The 25,451-nt window shown below is 35.6% G+C and overlaps 1 protein-coding gene across 2 annotated transcripts; it reads right to left on the reverse strand.

Moving 5' to 3' along the window:
- Window positions 1-194: 194 nt before the first annotated feature.
- On the reverse strand, window positions 195-24,487 carry LOC123557102 (heat shock 70 kDa protein 12A-like). 2 transcript variants are annotated; one of them, XM_045348340.2, is made up of 7 exons: window positions 24,380-24,487; window positions 6,720-6,879; window positions 6,323-6,474; window positions 3,039-3,263; window positions 2,570-2,726; window positions 2,158-2,292; window positions 195-1,853 (listed from the first exon to the last, which is right to left on the reverse strand). In XM_045348340.2, the coding sequence occupies exons 2-7, from the start codon at window positions 6,859-6,861 to the stop codon at window positions 922-924; spliced, it is 1,743 nt and encodes a 580-aa protein (XP_045204275.2). In that variant the 5' UTR covers window positions 6,862-6,879; window positions 24,380-24,487; the 3' UTR covers window positions 195-921. The 2 variants fall into 2 exon arrangements, with proteins under 2 accessions (XP_045204275.2, XP_053399446.1); XM_053543471.1 differs by lacking the exon at window positions 24,380-24,487 and adding an exon at window positions 12,909-13,144.
- Between the last annotated feature and the right edge of the window lie 964 nt (window positions 24,488-25,451).

Below are 25,451 nucleotides of genomic sequence, written 5' to 3' on the forward strand. Positions count from 1 at the left end.
AGAATTTACACGGACACAAGCACACATGGACGGACGGACAGTGCGATTTTAATATGCCACCTTCGGGGGCTGCCGAAAAGGATAGTTCTCGATGCGTTTTAATGTTCTTTAAATAGATATGTCCTGTACACTAAAGTAACATTTAGCAACGATATCGTATATTTAATGCTCCAATAGAGTACAAATTGTTGACACTGATGACAACTTTTATTCCACAAAAGTAGTTGTTACAAATACTTTCAGTTCTCTTCATAATCATAATAGATACGTTTGATATTCAATAAAATATAAATACATATTTTTATGTACATACGCATGTAAATATGCGGTTAGTTGTTTGAGAGGATAAAGTTTATGTTAATGCCGAAACCTTCATATTAAAGATTGTGTACAAATACGTATACATATGCTTTCCTTCCCCTATGTTAAGGTTTAGGAGTATATAATCAAAACACAGATAAAAGAAAAACATCTTCACCGACAGTCTACCTGACCATGCATATTCTGCCGTACTGTCCCGTACAATGGATACTTAAAATATTCTAAAAAGGTTTTCCTCTTTAAACATAAATGTCATTTGTAAAGAAAAATAAGAAAAAAGAAATCACTGAAAACTAGGTTCCACCTATTTATGTTAATTTCAGCACAGACATTTTTTCAATGTATCCAAACGAAGATATGTAACAGTTCTTTGAAAATTGTGAGTTTTTGAAGGCGTTGAACTGTCAAAACTGTGGCCACTCTTTGCAGTTCTTTTCCGAATTTCAGTGTATATTTCAGTTTTCTGTCTAATGTTTTATAGAGTTATATACATTTTTATATGGTGTTTAATTTTCATGTCAAACAACACTTTGTTTCAATAATTTGATTTTTTAAAATCATTTTAATCCAAAGCGTTTATATTATCTAAATGTTGACTTTTTAACCAAGGAAATCTACAGTCTTTATTGTCACTTCGCCTGTTGTTTTGTCAACGACCTTTACCTCGATTTCTGTTCCTCCAAATAAAAAACTCACCCCAAATCTTCTTTCTCTGCCTAATGAAGTGTCAGAAATAGGTATTGTTAAAGTGCCGATTCTGCTGCATCCCACATCTGTAACGAAAACTGGGTCTACACTAGACGAGGCATAAATGTCGTAAGTAACAGATGTTTGATCATCATACATAGGCCAGGACAGACACTCTTTTTGCTGTTCCCCAATTCTGATTGATTGGCCAATTTTCGCATGCTTTTCAAAGATACCATAGCACCGCATCTCACCATATTCGTCAGGTCTTGTATTCTTTCGATGGTGTTTGCACATTGGAGAGGCTACATGTGTGATGTCCGTGCCATATGTATATTTGCAAACCCTCTCAGCAATCATCTTCGGGTTGTGACCAAATATAACTGCTCCTTTTAAGACAGCTAGCCCAGCTTCCTCTGGAATTACGATTTTCAAATCTGAGAACATATTTTGAATATGTTCTTGCAAAATCGTAGACTCAGAAAATCCACCAACCATAACGATAGCGGAACATCCGTATATCTGCGGTTCTGACAGAAGCTTACCGACGTGATCTAAGATACTCTTAAGCGGCAGATAGAAAAATCCTTTCATGACATTTGCTTCCATTCGAATTTTGTCACCAATAAGGCTTAACTTCTCCTTAAACATAGACTTTGAAATAGACTGTTTCATTGGTTTGCCATTCGTTTTTTTCGCCATCTCAACAAGAGAGACTGGTACTCGTATCGTGATTTTGGAATCTTTACTTGGAGCTGTTTCCCGCTTTTTTATTTCGAAATCTCTAAATATGTCAATGTAATCTTCCATATGATGCTGTTTGAAGTTTTCTACAGCTTTTTTTCCTTTAAAAATAGGAACATATTTTTTTTTTGTTTGTCGTTATCTTATTTATATTCTTACTAAGATAATTTCAAGGTGTGTATACATAACAAACCAATTCTGATACACTTACATAAACATAATCAAGGAACACTATTATCTTTACGTGTATTCAGATTCAAATTTAATGCTATTGAAACACAGCTTAGGAAAACAGATGAAAACACAATGGAGAAAATATTCATAGATTTATTTCGTAATTATGTAGAAGAGTACCATTTACACTAAGACGTTGTTTAGAATCTTTATTTCTGTTTTTGAACTCACCAATGACCACTGTAAGGAAGTTTTCGAATGCATCGTCCACTTTTGTTCCTCCCCATGCTCCACCACTAGCCTTGTGAAGTTCTCTTAGGTCTCCGTTGCTCATAACCTCATGTACAGTAATGTCAACTGTTCCACCTTGTTGATGATAACATTAAAAAAGGGATATATCATAAATTAACGAGTGCAAGGTGCGTCATAAAGGCATATCATGGAATATCAGTAAGAGGAGAAAGTATTATCAGAATGAGCCTGAATTGCAATACCCGTCAATTCCTTAACACCTGCTTAAACGGAATGTATTATATTTCGTTAAGCCAAAGTAATGTTACACATACAGTAAATAAACCATGGCATAAAATAATGATAAAAGATAATCATAATATAAGAAATCCGAGAAATATCTTAGTATTACCTCCTGCATCCAGAACCAAGTATTTGGTTCCTGCTTTAAACTTTGATAATGAAATCTTTTCTCGGCCGAGACATTTCTCAACAGGAAGGTGTCGACAAAAAAGAGACGCTGCCTCGGGCTCTAGAGCAATTGTCAGATTTTCTTTAAGAATTCCAGCCTAAAAGATTAAAATAACCTTTACTTTTAAACAACCTTTTCGTTTCTCTTACAACGCATACACAATGATTTTGCCAGTGAATTTGAAATACAGTACACATGTATCTCTGAATCATTTTCTAATCTTCATATAAAAAGATATCAGAGATTTATATTTTATCCTTCAATTTAAAAATTCATTAGAAACAATGCATAACATTAATAAGTAAATAAAACACTTCTGATTTATCGTAATTTGTGCTATACCTATTCAATAGAACCTTTACATGTAATGGCAAATCAAAATAAAATGCTAATAGTGAATTGAAACTACATCTTGTGCGGCTTCTCTCATGAATTGTTTAGCAGCATCGTTCCAGATTGCAGGAACTGTCAACACCCAGTGGATACTATAATTTCTAATTCCTGCGCCGGCCAAACGTTTCTCTGACATCTTGATCAGGTCATCTTTTAGATATTTGATAGACAAAGCAAACACTGTCTTCGCAGTAAGCTTCTTCCCGCTTGCATCTTCAAGCATGATATTACGTTCAATACCCTATAGAAAGGAAAATGCTCACTGTGCTTACTAGACTAGCAACTAGACTGATAATAAATATATTTCTATATTTTCCCTTTTTTAGACGAATATAATTTCATAGAGACAAAAGCCAGTCTATTTTAGAAAATTTTCACAGCGGAATGATGTTGAAATTATCAGTCTAGTACAATCCGAAATGCTCTCAGAGAGATGGTTGGCACCTATGGCTACTAGATTACCCGTGGATAATTTGGTACATCATGCCAGTGGTCAAGTGTTATGCTGCTGATCATAAATCTGTTTACCTAACTAATTTTTCAATGGTGATAACTGAAGAACCATTCTCATCTAGAATAAACCATTTTGCTACTTTTGAAATCTTGATGTAATATGTTTATTTTACTTAAAGGATTATTCTAATCAGTAAAATTCTGAAAATGAAGAATGGATTTTAAAAGTTTCTTACAGTATGTCATGATCAGAAGCACAATTTAAAAGATATGTTGAGTTCAAGTTTATTCAAACGATAAAGAAACTGTTTTGTGTAATATGTGGCAAAAAAAAAAAGATTACGATTGCTACCATATAAAACTGTTCAAAGGTTTTAATAAAACTAAGACTTGTTGTCCCATTGGAAAGCCAGTTAATAGTTTACGTAGGAATTTTTGTACTGAGCAGTCTAAACTCATGCATATAGACAAATTATGAGAAAGCTGTACCAACATTGAAAGAAACACAAGTGTCGGCAAAAATAATTTCTATTCAGTGACCAAACACCGTACTGCAGTCACTGCAGCACCAAACAAAAAAAAGATGTTTTATTTTCTTAACAAAAATTGATAAATAACAAAACTATTGAATGTCAATGCATATATGGAAGGCTGGTGCACCATTCTAATTGCCAGATATCTAATAGCTAAATACAATATTCTCTCTCTCATGATAAATGCGAACTTTTCAAACATCTAATGTTTCTTGCTGAAAGATAATGCTAAATGTCCATTAATTTTATGAAATAAAGATCTGCATCATGTCTAATGAGTCTGATTTGAAGCACTATCATGTTCTACCATGTCATGCCAACATTGGACAATACATGTAAGCATTCAGCTTTGTATGGAGAGCCGGTGCGCCATGCTAATTGCCGAATGTCAATTTTAATGCTGAATGCCAATAACTTTATGCTAAATAAAAATTATTTAATGCTAAATGCTATAATTTTATTAAATTATTTGTTATTTAGCATTTGGCAATTAGCATGGTGCATCGTCCTTCCATAATACTGTTTTGCCATCGCATTTGACAATTATGACTCAATGTTTAAGATTTAGCATTTGGCTTCAAATACTTTGCATTTTGCATGTGGCATTTTTCAAATGAAAGGGCGGAGGTATAATGTTAACTGCCTAATGCTATATATTTTATGCTAAATATCAAATGCTTACTTGTATTTAGAGTATCAAAATGAAGTATTTGGTAAATTGAACAAGCCTTCCATGGATGAAACTATACTATTATCAACTAATAGCAAAAAAAAAAAACAACATCAACTGGCGATTAATTGAACAAATGCATGTACCTTATAAGAGATATGTAATTGAATGTTAAAATGTAGAGTTACCTTTCCAACACCATAAACATTTTGAAACCAAATGTCTCTATTTAATGTTATATTTTTCACAAATCAATTAATTTTTATTTTGAAACATTTTGCTCTGCTAATCTTTATTAAAGATTATACAAGCATGGGGTTTTCGTGATTTGTAAAGTAGTAGATAACTAATTGGTGTTAACTGAAGAATATTGTATGCAACATGCGAAATTCGCACAAATCAAAACTATAAGAATTAGAATAAGAATAAGAATTATAAGCTTAAATGTATTTCTAACTTTGGGACTTTTCTATCTTCTGCAGAAATACCAATTTTGATGTAAAAATGTGCTTTCGTGTATTTACATACATATTTTTAAAGCTAAAAATTCCTCCAATGAATGTGACACCTGCATTAGATTCAGAAAAGCCATAGACCTTCTAACTAATAGAATACAAGATAAGAAGAAATGAAAGCATTTTGTCCGAATATTCTCAGAGCAAGATTGCAGATTTATGTGCCTGTACATGTGTTTCACTGTCCTTCAAATACAACACTTTAATATGCATTTATTCAGCCTCTGAACCTGGATATCATTAATGCACCAAGAGGTGAAACCACTTTATTATATATGCATTCCGTCTTTTAACATTCAAGGTTTTAATACAAATATCGCAAAAGCTAACTTTTCCGCTACCAGTTCGGGGAAGAAAACATCTTTTTTTACTCCTTTATTGTTCAGTTACAGTTTAATTTCATATGTCCATTTTATGACTTGCCATAGGAAATGTGTATCTTTCAGATTTTCCAATCTAACTTCAAGTACCAAGTACATAGAAATGAAATTCATTTCTGATAATATTTCAATTAAGCTGACCCCTGCAGTTGTAAATTCCAGCTACCAGATGGTATCAATGAGTTACTTAAACATGTGGCAGTAAACCACTGATCTCTATCAGTTAGGCTGTGGTCAGTTCTTGACTTTGATTGATAACAAACCTAAAATAAGGTTTGTGAATTTTCGGATTGCACTAGACTATGATATTGGACATAGGATATAGACTGGCTCAGTTCACTACATTTAATCATAAAAAATGTAAAAAGATATATCATAGTCTAGGAGCTAGTCTATATGCTTACTAATAACGTTAATTCTACGTAAATGTCTCATATTTAGTATTCAGTTTATAAAAAATATATATCTGACAAATAAACATCCATTTAGTTCCACTTTTTTTCTATTAAATGACTAATGACTAAAGCGGTGATACAGGTTGTATAGATTCTACTAGATCTACTTATTTTGGAGAATAGATGTGCAAACACAACCCTGTCTACTTGAAAGACCCTTTTACTGGAAAACAATACGCAGATTGCGAAAATGACTTAATATGCTACATGTACTTGCTTCCTTTAAAGTCTATCCAAACTATTCACTAGAAAATTTGTCCATAATTACGTGTAAGATATTGTAAATAAACATACTATTCTACCATACAGACTCATTTTGAAACGTTTGAAAAAGAACCATTGTTTGTGACGCTTGTCTAGTGCCAGTTCACCGTATTTGCTTTCCGCCTCATATCCAAAAGAGTGCAACCTTTTACCGTCTGGGTGAATGAGAACGCACGTTGGACCTACAATATATAAAAAGTTTAAATGTAATTAATTCAAATGTTCAAAAAAAAAAACGATTTTTAAAAAATATATATATGAAAGGTTTCAGAGCGGAATGTTCACATACATGTGATAATCATATTCGATGCAAAACGCTAAAATTTTTCTTCAGCAATGATTGAGAAATTGGATTCCATAAAAAGAAAACAAGTATTTCTGATGATTTCTGGGTATTCTTTTCGGGATACATAGTTTAACAGAATACCTTTTTGTGACACAAGTTGACCGCCGCTCCAGTTCTTAGCAAAGACTTTGGTTGGGTCTCGTTCATATTCGTGTTCGAAAGAGAACGCCCATCCCGAGTATGTCGTACCAAAGTCTATAGCAGCAACAAGTAATGCACTCATGTCATATACCTTCTTTAACTGAAAATATACATCTTGTTGTTGGTTTTGTAAATTTAAGATATACAAAAAGCAGCAATGTGTTTATTAAAATGCTGTAAGTGCTATTGGGAAAGACTGGCACAACATATCTACGCGAAGTGTTCAACTTATAATTGAACACTTTGAAAAGCATCTTCCAGAGAGACATGCATAGGAATTTCGAAATATATGTATCATAACAATATCTTACAGATGTATGTATTTTGATTCAAGGAAATATGTTACAAATGAGACAACATAGCGTTTTGGCTTTTGAAGACTGCCATTCTCAATGGCCTATGGTATTTGGAGAATTCTGAAAATACTTACGCTAGTTATTTGTCACAATAATGCTTTTTGACTGTCTTAAATCTTGTTTGGTTGTAGAGTAAAATGTCCATTATTCCTTTGAAGGCAGGCATATTAAATTTGCACTGTCACACTTCCGTCTTTTTATTCATCAGACTGTTGTTCATTTGTTCGCCACACTTATGGGCATTTGTAACTATCAGTGACTTATGTCACAGGTCTTGTTAATTCATTAATTTATTACATGACAAGCAGCTTATTCGTAAGGGAATGGTTACAGGGCATGTCAGCAGAAAACAAGCTCCAGTGTTCTTCGTATTGGTTATCCAAGGAATTTCCCCTGGTATTTGCTGTAGGATATCCGGTAATTTGGAAATCAGGAAATGTAAAATATGATATCATTACTTGGTATCAGTTGATAAAAGTGCTTTCAAATATCGCAATTTACAATTAAGGAGCTCTTGTTGTAATTTTGTTTTCTTGGTGAAGCTGGTTTTTTTTCACAATTCTTCACACAGACTGTCAAAGTAGAACAGCAAATGAAAAACACAAGGTACAAAACTTTTTAAGACCAGTCAGAAAGACAGTCATAATACTAAAGAAAGTAATGCCTAGTCAAGTCCGTTACTAATAGCACATTTTATCCAGTTATGCTAAGCGATTGGAATGCATGAGGAAATCGACAAATCACGATAAATATGGAGCTCAACTTGCATTAAGGCCCGTTCTCACTGTCCCGGTTTAGCGTCCCGGTTCACCCCGGTTCAAAGAATCGGTTTAGCGTCCCGGTTCACCCCGGTTCAGAGCACCGGGACAAAACGGGAAAATCCGCGCACTTCCGTGGTGACATCTTGAGCGACCGGGACGAACCGTGGGCAATATAGGGAGAAATCACCAGCCAGAGTTAGGCGAAATCACCAGAAAGTAATATCTACGAACCCATTTTCGACTCGGCGTCGGAAAAATCAAGATTTATCCCAGTCCCAGAGGGTAGACTCATACCACCAGAACGTGTGACCGACCACCTAAGAATCCCACTAGGTCCCGTCCACCCCAATGGGCGATTAAGGGAGAAATCGCCAGCCAGAGTTAGGCGCCATAGTTTTCTGAAGAAAATTCCAATGACAGGTGTGACACCAACATCGATACACACGGGTGCCATACTAAAGGATTTCACGTGTCTGACCGAGACCGCACACGTGTTTTTAGGCCAAGACAGCTTTTTAAAAACCACGTAACACGCAAAAAAATTGAATTTAGTGGTTTTACATCCATAAGCGTTACGAGGACCTGTGTCTTTTCGTTTGAATTTGGCGCCAAAAATTATTTTTTATTCAACAGAAGGACAATACACTGGGGCTAAAATATGCCGTATAAGATCCAGATTGGGTCCATGTTTCGCAAAAAAAAATGAAAAAAAAAATAAATAAAAAAAAATAAAAAAATGTTGTTTCGACGTGGCACCATGACAGCCAGGTCGCACTGCATTAAATCACAGCCCAGTGTGGTATAAGTACTGAAGCTCCAGGATTGATGGGTGTCTCTTCGTGGGAGGCTAAGTTAGCGGTGGGGTGCAGCAAAAGCCCTTACGAAACCTTATGGTAGGGCGAAGGATATGATATCTTTTCTCCTAGATGGGGAAAAATAAATAAGAAACCAGAACCTGTAAAAACTGTTAGAGGTCAAAAGAACTTGTATTGAAAAATACCTTTTTACATGATACAGGCATATGACTAGTATGTGTGTATAATACAGCCTTGAATATCCCGACTCGCAATGTTTTTACGACTTTTTATTTTTACATTTAGTCTTGAGGCAAATTTATTTGAAAATGAACTGTATAAGCATATAGAAAACTGTACAACCTGATTTGGGGTACGTTAAAACTAAAGTCAGTTTTGAAGAAATTTGAAGGAATTTCAAATTCTGTTTTGCTTATTGGCAGATTACATATGTATCTAAGTAGTCAATTTAATATTTTGTCAAAATATTTTCAAGAGTAGTGGATCGAAATCGTCCAAAATCCTGGACGCTTACCAGTTCAAAATAAATTAAATGTGGGCTGACATATACTGCCACAGACCTTGTAGGCTAGTTTGTATAATTATAATTTATATAAAAATAAAACATACCTAAGCATTACTTACAATGTACATAAACAAACAGCTTTTACTGCATATACTCTGTAACTGTTTTTAAAAGTGTCACTTTCTGACACGTGTTTCTCTTAACTGTGTCTGAAAATGAAGCCGTCTAACAGTTTCTTTTTTGTCTGGCTTGTTTTAAAGATTTTCCATCTACTAGAAAGATATAGACCTGTCCGTCTTAATCTATGTGAATTTCAACCTTCATATACCACACACACGACACACAGCAGGTCTAACTTTTTATTTACATAATTATTTTATACAAAAGTTAGTGCAACCTAAATATGTTTATTAATAATATGATTATTATGACAAAGGGTCATACATATTAAAAACGGCTCTAGTTTACATTTTTGACTGTATTTTCTCCGGCTGTTTTAGCCAGCTAGAGTAACCAGAACCGTGCGCATTTCAGCTATTCCTAGTTACTCTGGCCAGCAAGAGTAGCCGGACTATGTGAAAATTATTGAATTGGCTGCTCTGGTCAGCCAGGGTAACCAGAGTTCTGACTACTCTGGCTACTCTGGCAATAGGTTTCACTGTATTTTCTCTGGCTATCCTGGCTAGCCAGGGTAGCTAGAACAAATGGACAGCTCGAAAATTCTGACTGTTCTGGCTAGCCAGAGTAGCCAGAGCAAATAAAATCCTGGTAACTTTGGCTTCTCTGACTGACCAGAATAGCCAGAACATGATAAAATCCTAGAAACTCTAACTACTCTGGCTGACCAGAGTAACCAGAGGAAATGAAATTCTGGCTACTTTGGCTACTCTGGTTACTCTGACTGACCAGAGTAGCCAGAACATGTTAAAAACCTAGACACACTGGCTTCTCTGGATGACAAGAGCAACCAGACCAAATGAAATTCATATTACTTTGGCTACTCTGGCTGACCAGAGTAGCCAGAACATGTTAAAATCCAAGAAACGCATGCTACTCTGGCTGCTGTCTGAAAAATAAGACAATTCTTTGAAGTCCGTTTGAAGAATCACTTGATACATAAAACACAAAAAAATCAACCCTAAGAACCAAAAGAGTCATTTCGCAAGAGGTTTTATTGTATTTTCTCTGACTATTCTGGCTAGCCATGGTAGCTAGACCCAATGGGCATCTCGGAAATTCTGACTGTTCTGGTTGGCCAAAGTAGCCGGAACAAACGAAATCCTGGTTACTCTGGCTTCTTTGGCTGACCAGAGTAGTCGGAACATGTTAAAATCCAAGACCCTCTGGCTACTCTGGCTGCTGTTTGAAAAATAAGAGAATTCTTTGAATTCCGTTTGATGAATCACTTGATACATGAAACACAAACAAATCAACCCTGAGAGTACCAAGAGAGTCATTTCGCAACTGGTTTTACTGTATTTTCTTTGGCTATTCTGGCTAGCCAGGGTAGCTAGTCTAAGAACAAATGGGCATCTCGGAAATTCTGGCTGTTCTGGCTAGCCAAAGTAGCCAGAGCAAATGAAATCCTGGTTACTCTGGCTGACCAGAGTAGCCAGAACATGATAAAATTCCAGAAACTCTGGCTACTCTGTTTTAAAACTAAGACATTTCTTTGAAGTCCGTTTTATGAATCACTTGATACATAAAACACAAGAAAATCTACCTTGAGAGTACCAAAAGAGTCATTTCGCAACAGGTTTTACTGCATTTTCTCTGGCTATTTTGGCTAGCCATGGTAGCAAGAACAAATGGGCATCTCGGAAATTCTGGCTGTTCTGGCTACTTTTGCTGACCAGAGTAGCCAGAACATGTTAAAATCCTAGAAACGCTGACTACTCCGGCTGACCAGAGTAACCAGAACAAATGAAATCCTTGTTACTCTGGCTACTCTGGCTGACCAGAGCAGCCAGAACATGTTAAAATCCTAGAAACTCTGGATACTCTGGCTGCTGTCTGAAAAAACAAGATAATTCTTTGAAGCCCGTTTGATGAATCACTTGCGTAGCCAGAGCAAATGAAATCGTGGTTACTCTGGCTACTCTGGCTGACCAGAGTAGCCAGAACATCTTAAAATCTCCTTTGGGCAGCCAGAGAAAATGAATTCCTGGTTACTCTGGCTGACAAGAGTAGCCAGAACATGTTAAAATCCTAGAAACTCTGGCTACTCTGGCCAGCCAGGGTAACCAGAGTTCTGGTCACTCTGGCTACTCTGGCTGACCAGAGTAGCCAGAACATGTTAATATCCTAGAAACTCTGGCTACTCTGGCTATTCTGACTGACCAGAGTAGCCAGAACATGTTAAAATCCTAGAAATTCTGGCTACTCTTGCTAGCCAGAGAAACCAGAGTTCTGGCTACTCTGGCTGCTCTGGCTAAGACACGCATATGTGTGCTCAAGATAAGTTGAACAAGATTAGTTTTTCGTAAAAGCGTTTTATCATGCTCAACATAATTGAGAAATATTTGTGTCTATGATCTAATTTTGAATGGTAGCCGTACAAGGATAATTTCTCAAATTAGACAGACATAAAGTAAATAAACTCCTGGACCAATTAAATTAATAAAAACAATCAATTAATGATAATTAGCCAATAACCTATGTACTACAATGAAATATCTTTAGTTTGAATCCTTAAAACGATTATGTTACGAAGTATAAATAAATAAGAACTATTTAAAAAAAATGAAGAAACAAACGGAAATTTAGTTTCATTTGTTCGGTAATTTTATAACTTCCCATGCTCAACAGTTGGAATGTCTATTACGTATATTATATATTCTATCCATTTTTTTTGTGTTGCTTGCAAGTCTCTATACAGTGTCTCGCGAATAGTTCAAGGTTGACATAATATAAGATATTACGCGCATCATGTCAATTCTTTTTGGAAGTGTAACATTTAAATTAAATTTATTCAGAGTATTGCAAACTTTTGTTTATCATGTTAAATGTTTTTTTCTAAACAAACTCAAAGATGTGCCATTGATTCAAGAGTTCTTAGAATTTGTACTTACAAGCATGCATTTTTTTCTTTAATCATCCTATTGATTTTAAACTATGTTTTGTTTTTTGTTTGTTTTGGGTTTAACGCCGTTTTTTTAACAGTATTTCAGTCATGTAACGGCGGGCAGTTAACCTAACCAGTGTTCCTGTATTCTGTACCAGTACAAACCTGTTCTCCGCAAGTAACTTTAAACTATGAGTTAATAAGTTTAGTTTTTTAACTATAATTGCTCTTTAACTAAAATATCAGTTACAGACTGGATATAACATTGTTTCTTTGAGACAAGTTTAAAGTTGGATTGCTGAAGGTATGTGGATAGTCCGGGGGGGGGGGGGGGGGGGAACATGAGGCCTTCCACCATCATCCAAAGCTGGACAGCCATTATATGACTAAATTATGTCACAAACAAGACCCCCGAATATCACTTTAATAATAAATACGTTTGATATACAGTTATGTAAGGATAACTCCCTGAGGCCGATATCGTAACATACCTGCTGCGGTGGGATAGGAATTACCACCTGCCGTCGAAGAACATTATCTAACCTTATCATAATCACACTCACATACAGTCAGTTGAAATCATGCAGGGAAACATTATTAACTTGGGTGTAAATTGAAATATACTTACAAAATAATCGAAGTTTGAACAAATATTTTTTATATCCAATTTCGTCCGTAGCTTATATTCAAATAGAACAAAGTTTTCACTTCGAAATATTCATAATTTTAACACACCTACTGCGTTTAATAGATATTTGAACATTAAATTCCCATAAATAGAAATGCATCATTAACACTGAATATTTACATCAGCATTACATAAATTTACACCCGTTTTTGTGTGAATATCAGTGGTTTATTTTGATGTATAATCTATTTATAAACATGTACACAAATGTTGTGTGTCACGCGCTGAGACAGTTAAATTGTAATATTTACATCCATCTTTGAATAATTATTAAATTTACAAACATGCGTTTATTTACATATACTTTTTTTGTATTTTATGAAACATGCTTTGTTGTGTTATTTTTTATCCATTTGTATTGTATGTAATGTAAGTGTACCAATATTTCAGCCTTCTAAAACTTAACATTTTCCGACCATTCATTTGTCTGATAATGGAATCGCATCGTCGGAATCATCATCCGACGGAACTGATATTCCAGAATCAGCATGATAATAAATAAATATTTTCTTCATTTTAAGAAAGATCTCTGGCCGACGCTAAATCTGCATTTTGAATTCCTTGAAAAAGAGAGCTATTTACTTCCTTTTCTGAAAATTTCAGCGGAACATAACTTGTACACTGGTTTTTGCATTGATAAGTCTGCTTAATTTACATAAAATTGCGTACCAGCGATATATTTACAATAATAGAGATGTAAACAAGACATTGCTCACCAAAACGTTGCACTTGAACGAATTAAAGTTCAACACGCACATATAATTTTCAGGTTATCGAGATAATATGTCGTTCGTAGATCTTTTTATTTTATCTTTAAACAAGACGGATATGATGGTCTTACATAAATTACCTGAATTTCACAGCTAACACACACACACACATGAATCAAGTTCTACCCAATAACGGTCTTGATGTTTTAGAAATCAACAGAAGTAAACATTTTAGAACAAAGTTTCCAGGAAAATAACGGGAACCATAATGCCTTAACAAGACAATCGTGCATTTTAAGCATTACGATAATCTGTTGAAAACTTAGGGTTCCTACACACACAAAATTCCAGTTTGGCTGCGTGCAACCTTAAGAACGAGGGCCCTCTACCAAAATTGTTTCAGCCGTTTTAAACAAAAGCGGGCATATTTGTTCTACATGTTTAAAGTGTATTTGACCGCTTGCTCGAATTCTGAATTCATGTTAGTACACAAAATTGTTCATTGGGCGGCCGTCTACCAAATTTGTGAATGGGGAAACGTTTGTCGGGGGAACGTTTGGCGGGCCGACGTTTGCCGTGGGGCCAGTACAACACTCGGCGGGTGACGTTTGGCAGGGTGACGTTCGGAGAGACGACGTTTGGCGGGATGACGTCCACCGGGGCGCCATAACAACGTTTGTCGTTGTGTCTCTGCGCCAGAACGAAATAATGAAATGGAACAAATCAGCCACCATACACGGCATCTTATTTTGATCGTAAGCAGTCTTACTTCGATCGCACGATATCTAATACTGAACGAAAGACACGACATCTTCTTTCAGTTACATGCCATCTTATCACGAGTGCACGACATACTGTCTCCAGCGCTTGAGATAATTTAATCTGACAATAAATGCGCGTTCCCTAAACATACCAACGTTCTTTCCTCCTCAACAAAATGCATTAATATTTAATTTTTTATTTGCTAGTTGACATTCAATCTAATATTACAAGTATGACATTCAACTTTCAAAAGGGGTGAAATTTAATCTTCAAATATACGTCAAATGCATCAACACTGTTTTACAATTCAAAATATTTCGCATGACACAGCGTATATCGAAGGTGAAATTAAAAATATAAACTACATGTAGCCACTACTTATTTCAGATGTATGTGCAGTTAACTGCCTCAAAATTTACAGCCTAAGAAATTATTAAAGAATCAGATTGTGAAAAGGGGTCACGCATTTGAGCCGAAAAACAATGATCATGATTAAATATTTTGGGAAAAAAAGGAGACAATTCCGCTGAACTTTATTGTAGGCTTAGGTGAGGTGACTAGGTTCTTTTCACACCATGCAAACTATGCACTAGTGTATCTCTAGTCATGGAAAAGGCATGAACAATTATTACAGTCAGACGAATTTGAACAGACACTCAATTGCCCCGTGATCAGCAATATCAAAAGAAGAGTATGTAAAGATCAAATCAAGGAAGTGCCTGGGTAGATTATGATATTTTCAAAAGTAAAATTTGTCAACAAACAGACAATATTTTTAAAGTTTTAAACCTAAAGAAATTCACAAGATGAAATGTGCTCATAAAGCTATTGATTAGATGAGAAAAGTTTCTGGTACCAATATATATATGCGCCAGAGTATGAGACAATTATCTAGAAATACGAGAAAAGAAAATAAAACATTTTAGGACTGTTAGATGCATGACTGTGTTATACTGTATTGAAGGTAACATAAATCACTTTCCATTGCATTGACATTAGGACTGAGAAACTGTGTTCACTGTTCACTCAATATCTCCATCTACATACAGGTTGTTTCAATTGAGTAAAGCGGATTAAGGGATCCTCTGGAAATATATAACTCAATCAGGCAAACTAATGCCTGTCTCAGTTTAATTTAGTCTATTTATGACAGGTAATGGGAAGTGCAACGTCCCTCACGCCCTCTAGCACCGGCTTAAGCGGAACTCTGTTACAAAGGTATTGAATGAACTACATGATCACAAGGAACTAGAAAATATGCAACATTGAATCCAAGTACTGGACCACGGGAGGGGATCCAACATTTGTATTCCCAAATGGGCACCGCTTATAATGTGTGGTGCTTCCGGTATTACATACATGTATGTGGTAAACATTTCGCAAAAAAATACGTAACATTTTTATTTGTGATTGAATATTGTGAAAATGACATTGTTTTGCCAAAACATCGCGATGCAGTGCCACCGAGTATACATTACCTAGCATGTAAGTACATTTACCTTACCTGTATTTGTAGAAATGACGGAGAAAAACGTATCCTCCGTGAGGCGGTATAACTGAAAAATAGCAACATTTTTATCAACAGGTGGAAATATGTTGTTTAGTTGCCCTGCGCCTGCTTAATTTTGCACTCGCAACCTTCCGTATGCTAAACCCCATCCAGAAGAAAAAAACATTTGGCGATCACTTTGCTAGAAAAATATTTTTGGGCGAAAAACCGAATGGGATACATATGTTGTGCATGGGCTACATATGTGGTGCATTAGATTTTTTAGAACTCCACAGATCTTGAGCTTAAATGGTACCTGGATAAAGAAACGAACAGGAAATACGTGCCAAGTATATATCACATCAGTCCTAAAATTATATACATTTGTATGAAAGGTATAACTTATAAACGAGCACAGCTTTAAGCTTATATTAGATGTTGTAGAACATTTTCACTAAGGAGTCAACGCATCTCTCCTAAATCCGAAGGCGTTAAGGTGTTGCTTATGTGTGTTGACTTGTGAATGTCGGAAATATGTATGTATAGTTTCACACATAAACCCCATCGGATTTAGGAGAGATGCGTTGACTCCTTAGTGGAAATGTTCTACAGCATCATATGTAAGCTTAAAGCTGTGCTCGTTTCTAATATGTTATCCCTTTAATATACATGTATATAATTTTTCGAATAATGTGACATATACTTGGCACATATTTCCAGTTCGTTTCTTTATCCGGATACCATTTAAGCTTAAGATCTGTGGAGTTCTAAAAAGTCTAATGCACCACATATGTAGCCCATGCACAACATAAGAATCCCATTCGGTTTTTCGCCCAAAAACATTTTTCTAGCAAAGTGATCACCATAATGTTCTTTTTCTGGGTGTGGTTTTGCATATGGAAGGTTTTTAGGACAAAATTTAATCAAGCGCAGGGCAATTACAACATATTTCCATCTGCTGATTTTCAGTCATACTGCTTCACGGAGGATAAGTTTTTCTCTGTCATTTCTACAAATACAGGTAAGGTAAATGCACTTACGTGCTAGTTAATGGATACTCGGTTGCACTGCATCGCGATTTTTTGGCAAAACAATGTCATTTCCGCAAAATTCAATCACTAATAAAAACCTCACCTGTTTTTCTGCGAAATTTTTACCACATATGTACTACCGGAAGCACAACATATGAATTTAAGCGGTGCCTTTTTGGGAATACATATGTTGGATACCCTCCCGTGTGGACGTCACACGACACTGAAAGATTGCTGCTGTGATAGTTAATTAATCTGTAAGAAGGTTCTTCAAATGCATGCGATGCAACCAGGCAAACTAATAGCAGACTCGGTTTGACTGAGTCTATTCACAATAGATAATGGAAAGTGCAACACCTCTCATGCCAGCCCCTAGCACCGGCTTAAGCGAAACTCTTTAACAAAGGTATTGAATGAACACCATGATCCCAAAGGACAAGAAGATGTAACAACATTGAAGTCGCTATTTAATCAAATGCAATAGTGTACTTCTTTAACTGACGTTGATTTCTTACATCTTCTTTTGAATGAAAATAGTTGAGATTCATTTAATACATTTTATGTAATATCCATTGCCCATTTATATAAAACAAACAAAATTCAGTTATTTTAGGATTTCCCACCGAACTGGATACAGATTTCTCCCTTGAACAAGAGAACCAATTTGTCACATTATACGCCTGTCACAGCAAATTTATACTGACTCTTAAAATAGACTCTACTTATTATGCAGACTAGCTGTCATGTTTTTTGCCTTACTCAAGGGTCATACCTCCGGAGTGACATATACTATCTTGCTGGTTATTGAACTTTGACAAAACAATATGACCATTTGTATCATAGCTCGGTGTTTTTTCTTAACAAATTTGGTGCAGGTAAATCGTATACACTGAGCGCAGGGTGCGGTTACTAAAAGTGTGCTGGTATTAAATACCCGCACGCTAATTACCGCACTGTTGGATAGGAAAGCATGCCAGCGTGTATGGGCGTGTCTCTAACAGCAGACAGCGAAGTGCATTTTACTTATTTTCTGCGCTCGCATTGGTTTATTTTACCTGAGCTTTACACATTTGTAAAGCAGCTGTATATGGCAATGTGGAACGCCTACTGAACTACCATATATGGATGGCTATGATACAAAACAGAAAGAACATTAAAACTCTCGGGTAAACGATTTATACTCGGGGGCTACGCTCCCTCGTACAAATCGTTTACCCTCGAGTTTCAATGCTCTTTCTATTACAAACATTCAGACTACTTTTGCTGAACATTTGGTAAGAACTGCCTAAATCATTAAGTGGAACCTATCAATATTCGTTATTTTAAGTAATCCAAGGGACATAACTCAAGAGTAACTGTGAGCATTCGTCTGGTTATCGAACTTAATCCAGATACTATGTACATACACAGAGAAGCACTGTTTTGTGAGCATTGGATAAAAATTGTCAGAATCAAAGTGCGGATACTCTCAATGTTTTAGTAATTTAAGAAAGTCTGAATCCAGCTATGTATGGAGCTTTTAATATGCGTTTTAACAGGAGAAAAACTACTCAGTTTTCAGTGTTCAGACTATAAACCGTAGTTTAAAACAGATTTATTTTTCAATCAAACTTGTGTACACACGCAATTTGTATTAGAATTTGGATTACTTGAATGTCAAGTGGATTAAAAAAAATAGTGAAACAATGAAACTACCTATAGAGGACTTTGTAATGTAACATTTAATTCTAAACATTAAAACTAGTTTTAGTGTAACATTTAAATCTAAACTACATTTATCTCACTAGTGGGTCACACATGTGGAATATTACGGTTTTAAAATCTATTAATGGCTTTCCCACCAAATCTGACATTTTGGCGGAAGAATCTATATCTATATTTTCTTCGTGTATCTGCACGCCTCGCTTCCTTGTTTGATATCTTTTCCGCTTATTACAAATCATTCGCTAAAACAACCATGTTTCCACATCCGTGTTTACTTCCCATAATGCAACAATGCTTATAAATGTTCATGACTCTTGCATGTATATACCTAACCCCACAAACTAGAATATATTTTAATGGCTTTTTTATCTTAAGGTAATATGCGCCACCTAACAATTTTCAACGGACTGTTATGAAATTTTACCAAATTAAAGTTAACGATATTTTCGATTGACTAGTATTTTTTCCAGTTTTTTGTTATTCTCCATTTTGCAGCTGTAAATCTTCAAACTTGACCACTAACGTCATTTTTCAGCAGAGCGCAAAATGACGTACTTGACAGGTTTTTTAAGTAGCGTTTTTATATACAACAAAAATACGGCAAAAATTCTTTATTTTCAAGTTTGTATTAAAATCATCTTTCCAATGATAAATAATTTGTCAAGTTTATTTCGACGTCACATCGGAGGCAAACGATTTATGCACGCAAAACTGACGTCGAGCTTCACCCAAAATTTTGCGTAAAGACGCCATATTTAAGAAACTGCCAGATAGTTTTTTGAATAAATTTGAACAAGCGTGCAAAATTTCAATCGCTATCGATTCCGTAAAAGAAAAATGGGGGTCACCGTTTTAGATTTCGCTCTATTTACCGCGGCGCTTCCCCTACCCCCCCCCCCCCCAACCCCCCGTTAAAATAACGACGTTTTTATATTTATTTTTTAAATTTCCATCAATTTAAATTCAGTTTCGGTTTCTGTTGGTGGATATAATGAAATAATATCACAATAATAATAAAATCAAGACGTTATTTCATGATATTCTTCAAACAGATGAATGTTTTCGAGAAAATGTTCTATACGAGACAAAGAGACAGATTTTATTAGACAACAAACAAATTTGCCTAATACCCCAGTCACACATGCGGCGCGGCGCGGGTAGCTACGTCTAGCCACGGATAGAAACGCAGTAATCAGTATCTATCCGTACCTGAGTCGTACCTCAAAGTAGTAATCCGTATCAATCCGTACCAACACTTGGTCAAAACGTATTCAAGACTTATCCCAAACTTGCAAGTTTCTCCAACTTTTGAACATGCATAAAAGTTTGAGCGATCCGTAGCCATTTGAGCGTGACTTTAGTCCAATTGGTTGAAACTTATTCATCCGTAGTTAAACGTACTAAAACGTAGTCATCCGTACTGAAACGTACCTTGCCGTATTGATCCGTAGCTGAACGTAGTTATCCGAGGCTGCCCGTACTAAAGCGGAGTCCAACGTAGTTCACCGCCAGCGGCGTACCTGGGCATACGCCTGTGCGTACAATTCAAATTCGGCACCGTGAAAATGAAAAGGCTCAAAATGCTAAAAATGCAATAATATGTAAAGCCTTAGGAGGTAAGGTGGCTATTTAAAGTTCTTCATTTGAACAATATCATCTTTAAGTTAATGAGATTATCAAATTCATTTTTGAAATACTGTAAATCACGTTATATCCGCATGATCTTTATTTCGCGAATTCCCGCCCCCTTAATTATTTCGCGGCTTTATGAATTCGCGACGGGAGGGTCAGAAATTTAAATTCGCGAAGTTTCTTATCTTATATTAGTGAAATTCCAATTCTGGAAGTCGTGATTACATTAATGTCCATTATTTCGTATCGTATCGGATTTATGTACGCCAAAGACTCGTTAAATACATGGTCCGTAACGGTTATTTCGTATTAGTAATCGGTTACTGTGTTCACACAAATTGCTTTTGTTCGACTTAAATTGATTGAAAAGAGCTTTTTAATCCTTTATTCAATTTACGGGCGATTATTCTTGTTACAGTTCTTTCACAAATAATTGTAACGTACAAGTATATAATACAATGGTGTGATAAATTGTCCACTAATCCCTATTGTTATTTAAACAAAATGTGTAAAAAATCAGGTTTGTCGAGAAGATAAAGGATGATATGGATCATCCCCTCAGGTAACACGTGCTCTGCTTGTTTGACAAAGTGCATCAAGGAGATGCTCTCCGTAACCTGTTAATAAAACAAAGTTATCATCCTGCCAGCTGCATGTAAATCCAACCTCTACACATTAGCGTTAATTCTGTCTTTAAGGAGTATATTCTACATGAAATTTAGTTTCGATGATTTTTATTATACTTATTGATAATATATTGAAATAAATTGAAGTACATTAAATAAACATCGTGTACAGGCGGCTAGTATTCATTGCTGAACTTGACCGTATTTCGGACATTTTTTTCGAATATGTCTGTATGTTATGGAAGGAAACTTATGCGGATTTATGAATTCGCGATGCACCCGATTCGCGAAAAATAGCGGAAATTAAAACATCGCGAATAATACCGGATTTACTGTATGAGATTGATTTGTATTTTTTAATAATCATGAATACAGTAGAAAAAAAAACGTAAAAGGTAAGTTTAAATTTCATGGAATCCTATAGCACAGCAAACACAGCCAGAGACACAGACCGCCAAATAGAAACACTCATGCACACACGCAAACACCAGTACACAAACTGACAGCGAGGACAAAACGAATGGATATGTGTATATTGAGCATCCTTTGTTCAAAAATATGTCTGCAAAGTGTATTTTCTGTTTAAATGTCAGCCATTTTTGTTACAGCGATACATTTCGCTCACTTAATCCTTACAGCATACCATCATACGTCCTTCCCCCTGGTTATATTGATTTGTCATGTTTGCAATTAAATCTATCAATCTATATCCAAGTCTAGATACGGAAATACCATATAGCAATTTACGCAGTTTGAATTTGCGTTTGCAAATACAGTAACTAGAAAAAGGTTACGTTTCGCACGAGAAAACTTAAAATATTTGCAATGTGTGGGTAGATACATGTCAAAATTCGGATGCAAAAGTCATGCATTAAATTAAACATTGACAAAGATTTCAAAAACGATAACAAAAAAAACAAACTAATACATCCTTAATGTGTGCATTAACGTTCCATTCATTGCCTAAGAAGTATGCAATCTTTACATTGTAGGGGATATTAAATAATAAATAATGATAATAACAGCTTTTCACACGGTTCGAATATGCGATTTGTTCACATGTATATTTGGGATTAGGTTAGAGTTTAGATGCAGTTATAGTACGGAATCCTGTTTCCGCCATCAACTTTTCGACTACACGAACGGGCAAAATGCACTTCCGCCGAGAAATTTCTAACTTTTGCCTGTTTCCTAGCTACCGGCTTGTGCACACATGTCACGTGCATTATTATTTTGTATAACGGTTCCTTTTGTCCCTATCATGCGTTCGACAGAATACCAAAGGAAGATAAAAATACACTGACATGGGAATATCCGGACCCGGCATGAATCATACCTGGTAACTATCAGTTCCGTGAACATAAATTTAAAACGAAGTCTTAGATGTACACCAAAATATCAAGTAATAGAATCTCTTAAAGATTGACTACAAACATTTTGTTTAGAACTATAACATTTGATTTGTGTATCAAAGGATTATATTCATTTTTCTGCCGCAGTAATGTTTTAGCATTTCGACAAATATTATTAATGTTCTCAAATTTAAAAAAAAACGTTTGTTTAAGAATTGAAGCTGTAACTACAAATAAGAAATCAGCGTAAGCCCGGTGAATACGACTTTTGGCTAGAACGCACTTTACCGATACGCATTTCATGTTTCAATAAAAGGATTGTTTGTATTTCTATGTCGTATAGGAGAGCATTTTCTCGAAATCATTCATTTATTTCAAGAATTTCATGAAATAATATCTTTGTTTTATCATTATTGGAATTTGATATCATATATCCACAAATATAAACAGAAACTGAATTTAAATTAATGGAAGTTTACGAAATAAGTATAAAACGTCGTTATTTTAACTGGGGGTAGGGGAAGCGCAACGGTAAATAGAACGAAATCTAAGTCGGTGACCCCCATATTTCTCTATTACAGAATCGATAGCGATTCAAATTTTGCACGCTTGTTCAAATTTATTCAAAAAACTATCTGGCAGTTTCTTAAATATGGCGTCTTTACGCAAAATTTTGGGTGAAGCTCGACGTCAGTTTTGCGTCATAAATCGTTTGCCTCCGATGTGACGTCGAAATAAACTTGACAAATTATATATCATTGGAGAGATGATTTTAATACAAACTTGAAAATGAAGAATTTTTGCCGTATTTTTGTTGTATATAAAAACGCTACTTAAAAAACCTGTCAAGTACGTCATTTTGCGCTCTGCTGAAAAATGACGTTAGTGGTCAAGTTTGAAGATTTACAGCTGCAAAATGGAGAATAACAAAAAACTGGAAAAAATACCAGTCAATCGAAAATATCGTCAACTTTAATTTGATAAAATTTCTTAACAGTCCGTTGAAAATTGTTAGGTGGCGCATATTACCTTAACCACCAATTAGCTGGCACTAGAATGGTACGGATGTACAGTCTGGACAAAGAGCGGTAACTAGCAATTTTCAAACGTTTTAGTAAAACAAGGGTCGTAACTCCAGAGCCACTTAAGCAATCAAAATGGTTATAAAACCTTATGGAGCTACATGTATTATGCCGATAAACATTGTGACAAAGTTTGGTGAACATTGGATTATAATTGCTCAAGTTAAGGAGCTGACAACTTTAAAGAACACCACCGCCGCTGCAGCTGATCACATAATAGGTACCCTATCACGAGCGTATAAAAAGTATTCTCTGCCCACTAAATTCACCTGTTTAAATGTTCTCACAACGGATGTCAGTTTGGTCCCAGTGCTCTAGAATATAAGATAACTAACACTGTGATGTAATATGGATTCTGACACTACTAGAATTTTGTTAATATCAATAAGATAGGCAATTATGAACACAGACATGAGACTGTCATTAATGCATGACAAAAGTTTGTGTTTATACATAAGGTTTTGACAGTTATTTACAAATATCGCTCCCGCGAAAAATTTGTTCTATGATATTCTTTACTAGGTTTTACTTAACTTGTCCATATACAAATTTGTTCAATAAAAGATTCAGCCCCCACTTTACCAAACTTGTCTGTATACCAGAACTGTTCAGTCCCCCACTTTTCTATACTTAACAGTATACCACAAAGTTGCAGTGAAAGATGCTATTTCCACTTTTAAATTAATAAAGTTACTTGTATACCATGACCTATTAGTGAAAGCTTTAAGTAAAAGGTTAAGCCTCTACTTTACTAAACTTACCTACTTAACTTACCTGTACACCACAGCACTACATAAAAATTATATAGATTTAGCCCCTCTTTTACCAAACTTACCTATATACCTGTGTACAACCGCTTCAGCTCCCACTTATGTAACACTTACCTGTATACCGCAGTCTTGCAGTGAAAGGTTTAGCCCCCCACCCCCACCCCCCCCCCCCCCCCCCCACCCGCTTGACTAATTTTACCTCTATACTGAAACTTTGCAATGAAAGGTTCATCCCCAGCTTAACTAAACTAACCTGTATACAACAACCTTGCAGTGAAAAATCCTGAAATCCTGACAGTTCACATTGATATTGGAGAATATATATTCCCTCATCAGTATCCACATTGACTATAGAGTTACAAACTTTCCTTCCTGGTTCACACACTTCATTTCAAGCGATAGCAATACATCCTAATTGCCTCCCTGTATAACATAATACATTTTACGTATAATCATGTATACATGTAGGTCAACTATGGAATATTTCGAATATACTGAAAGAAAGAAACTTTCTGCATCTTAATATCAAGATAAAGAAAAAGCTGCTATGACATACTGTGAAATTATTTAATAACGTGGACAGAAACGTTTGTGGTGTTGGCAAAACGGCTATTTCATGATGATTTCAAATATTGAAGATAAAATGGATGGGACTTTCCTTTGTTCACCATGGGTAAGTTCACGTCGAAGCTCTATGGTAGAGTAGGGACCGACGCGATACTCGTTAACCAACTTGAACGGTATAAGTTAATACTCGTTAACCACCTTGAACGGTATAAGTTAGTACACCACACCTTCCTTGTTGAAGAGCTGAACTCTGAAAACTCCACGGCGAGGTAGGGTTTACTGGTTCCTTGCTTTTCATCACAGCGCTCAATGTGCAGGGAAATAACCTTTTACTAGTGATGGGCCGACAATCGGCGACAATCGGATAATCGTCGGCGTGGCATTCATAATCGCGATCGCCGACTTCACTTTTTCCTGATCGATTAATTACTTGGCATCCTAAACGGATAATTTAGTTGTTTCTGGCCTTTTTCTTTCTGGTATTTACGGTTCTTTGGGGCAATTACGCCAAGGGAAACTACTCTTCTGCAAAAAATGGCTTCCTCAAATGTCTCGAAAAAACTCGAGGTCATCTATGTTCACCCAGATTTTGGAAGATATATGGCTTTTACAAAATTAAGCTTGGAAAACCATCATCCCAAACTCTGGACATTAGTATGGCAGTATGCATGCATGCCGTAAGACTGACGCAAACAAAAGTATTTTCAATTCTTGATTTTGTGGGATTGAAAACATTCAAGTCGTGAACTAAGAATTAA

Source organism: Mercenaria mercenaria, chromosome 5, assembly GCF_021730395.1.
Source record: "Mercenaria mercenaria strain notata chromosome 5, MADL_Memer_1, whole genome shotgun sequence".
Lineage (NCBI taxonomy): Eukaryota > Metazoa > Mollusca > Bivalvia > Venerida > Veneridae > Mercenaria > Mercenaria mercenaria.

Bases quoted from the DNA above. Each gene is read 5' to 3' on its own strand.
- LOC123557102 (XM_045348340.2), bottom strand. From the start codon at position 6,861: ATGAGTGCATTACTTGTTGCTGCTATAGACTTTGGTACGACATACTCG. The intron at 2,727-3,038 runs GTAGTTTCAATT...TTAATCTTTTAG, and splicing joins TGAGAGAAGCCGCACAAGAT to GCTGGAATTCTTAAAGAAAA. The intron at 2,293-2,569 runs GTAATACTAAGA...ATCATCAACAAG, and splicing joins CTTGGTTCTGGATGCAGGAG to GTGGAACAGTTGACATTACT.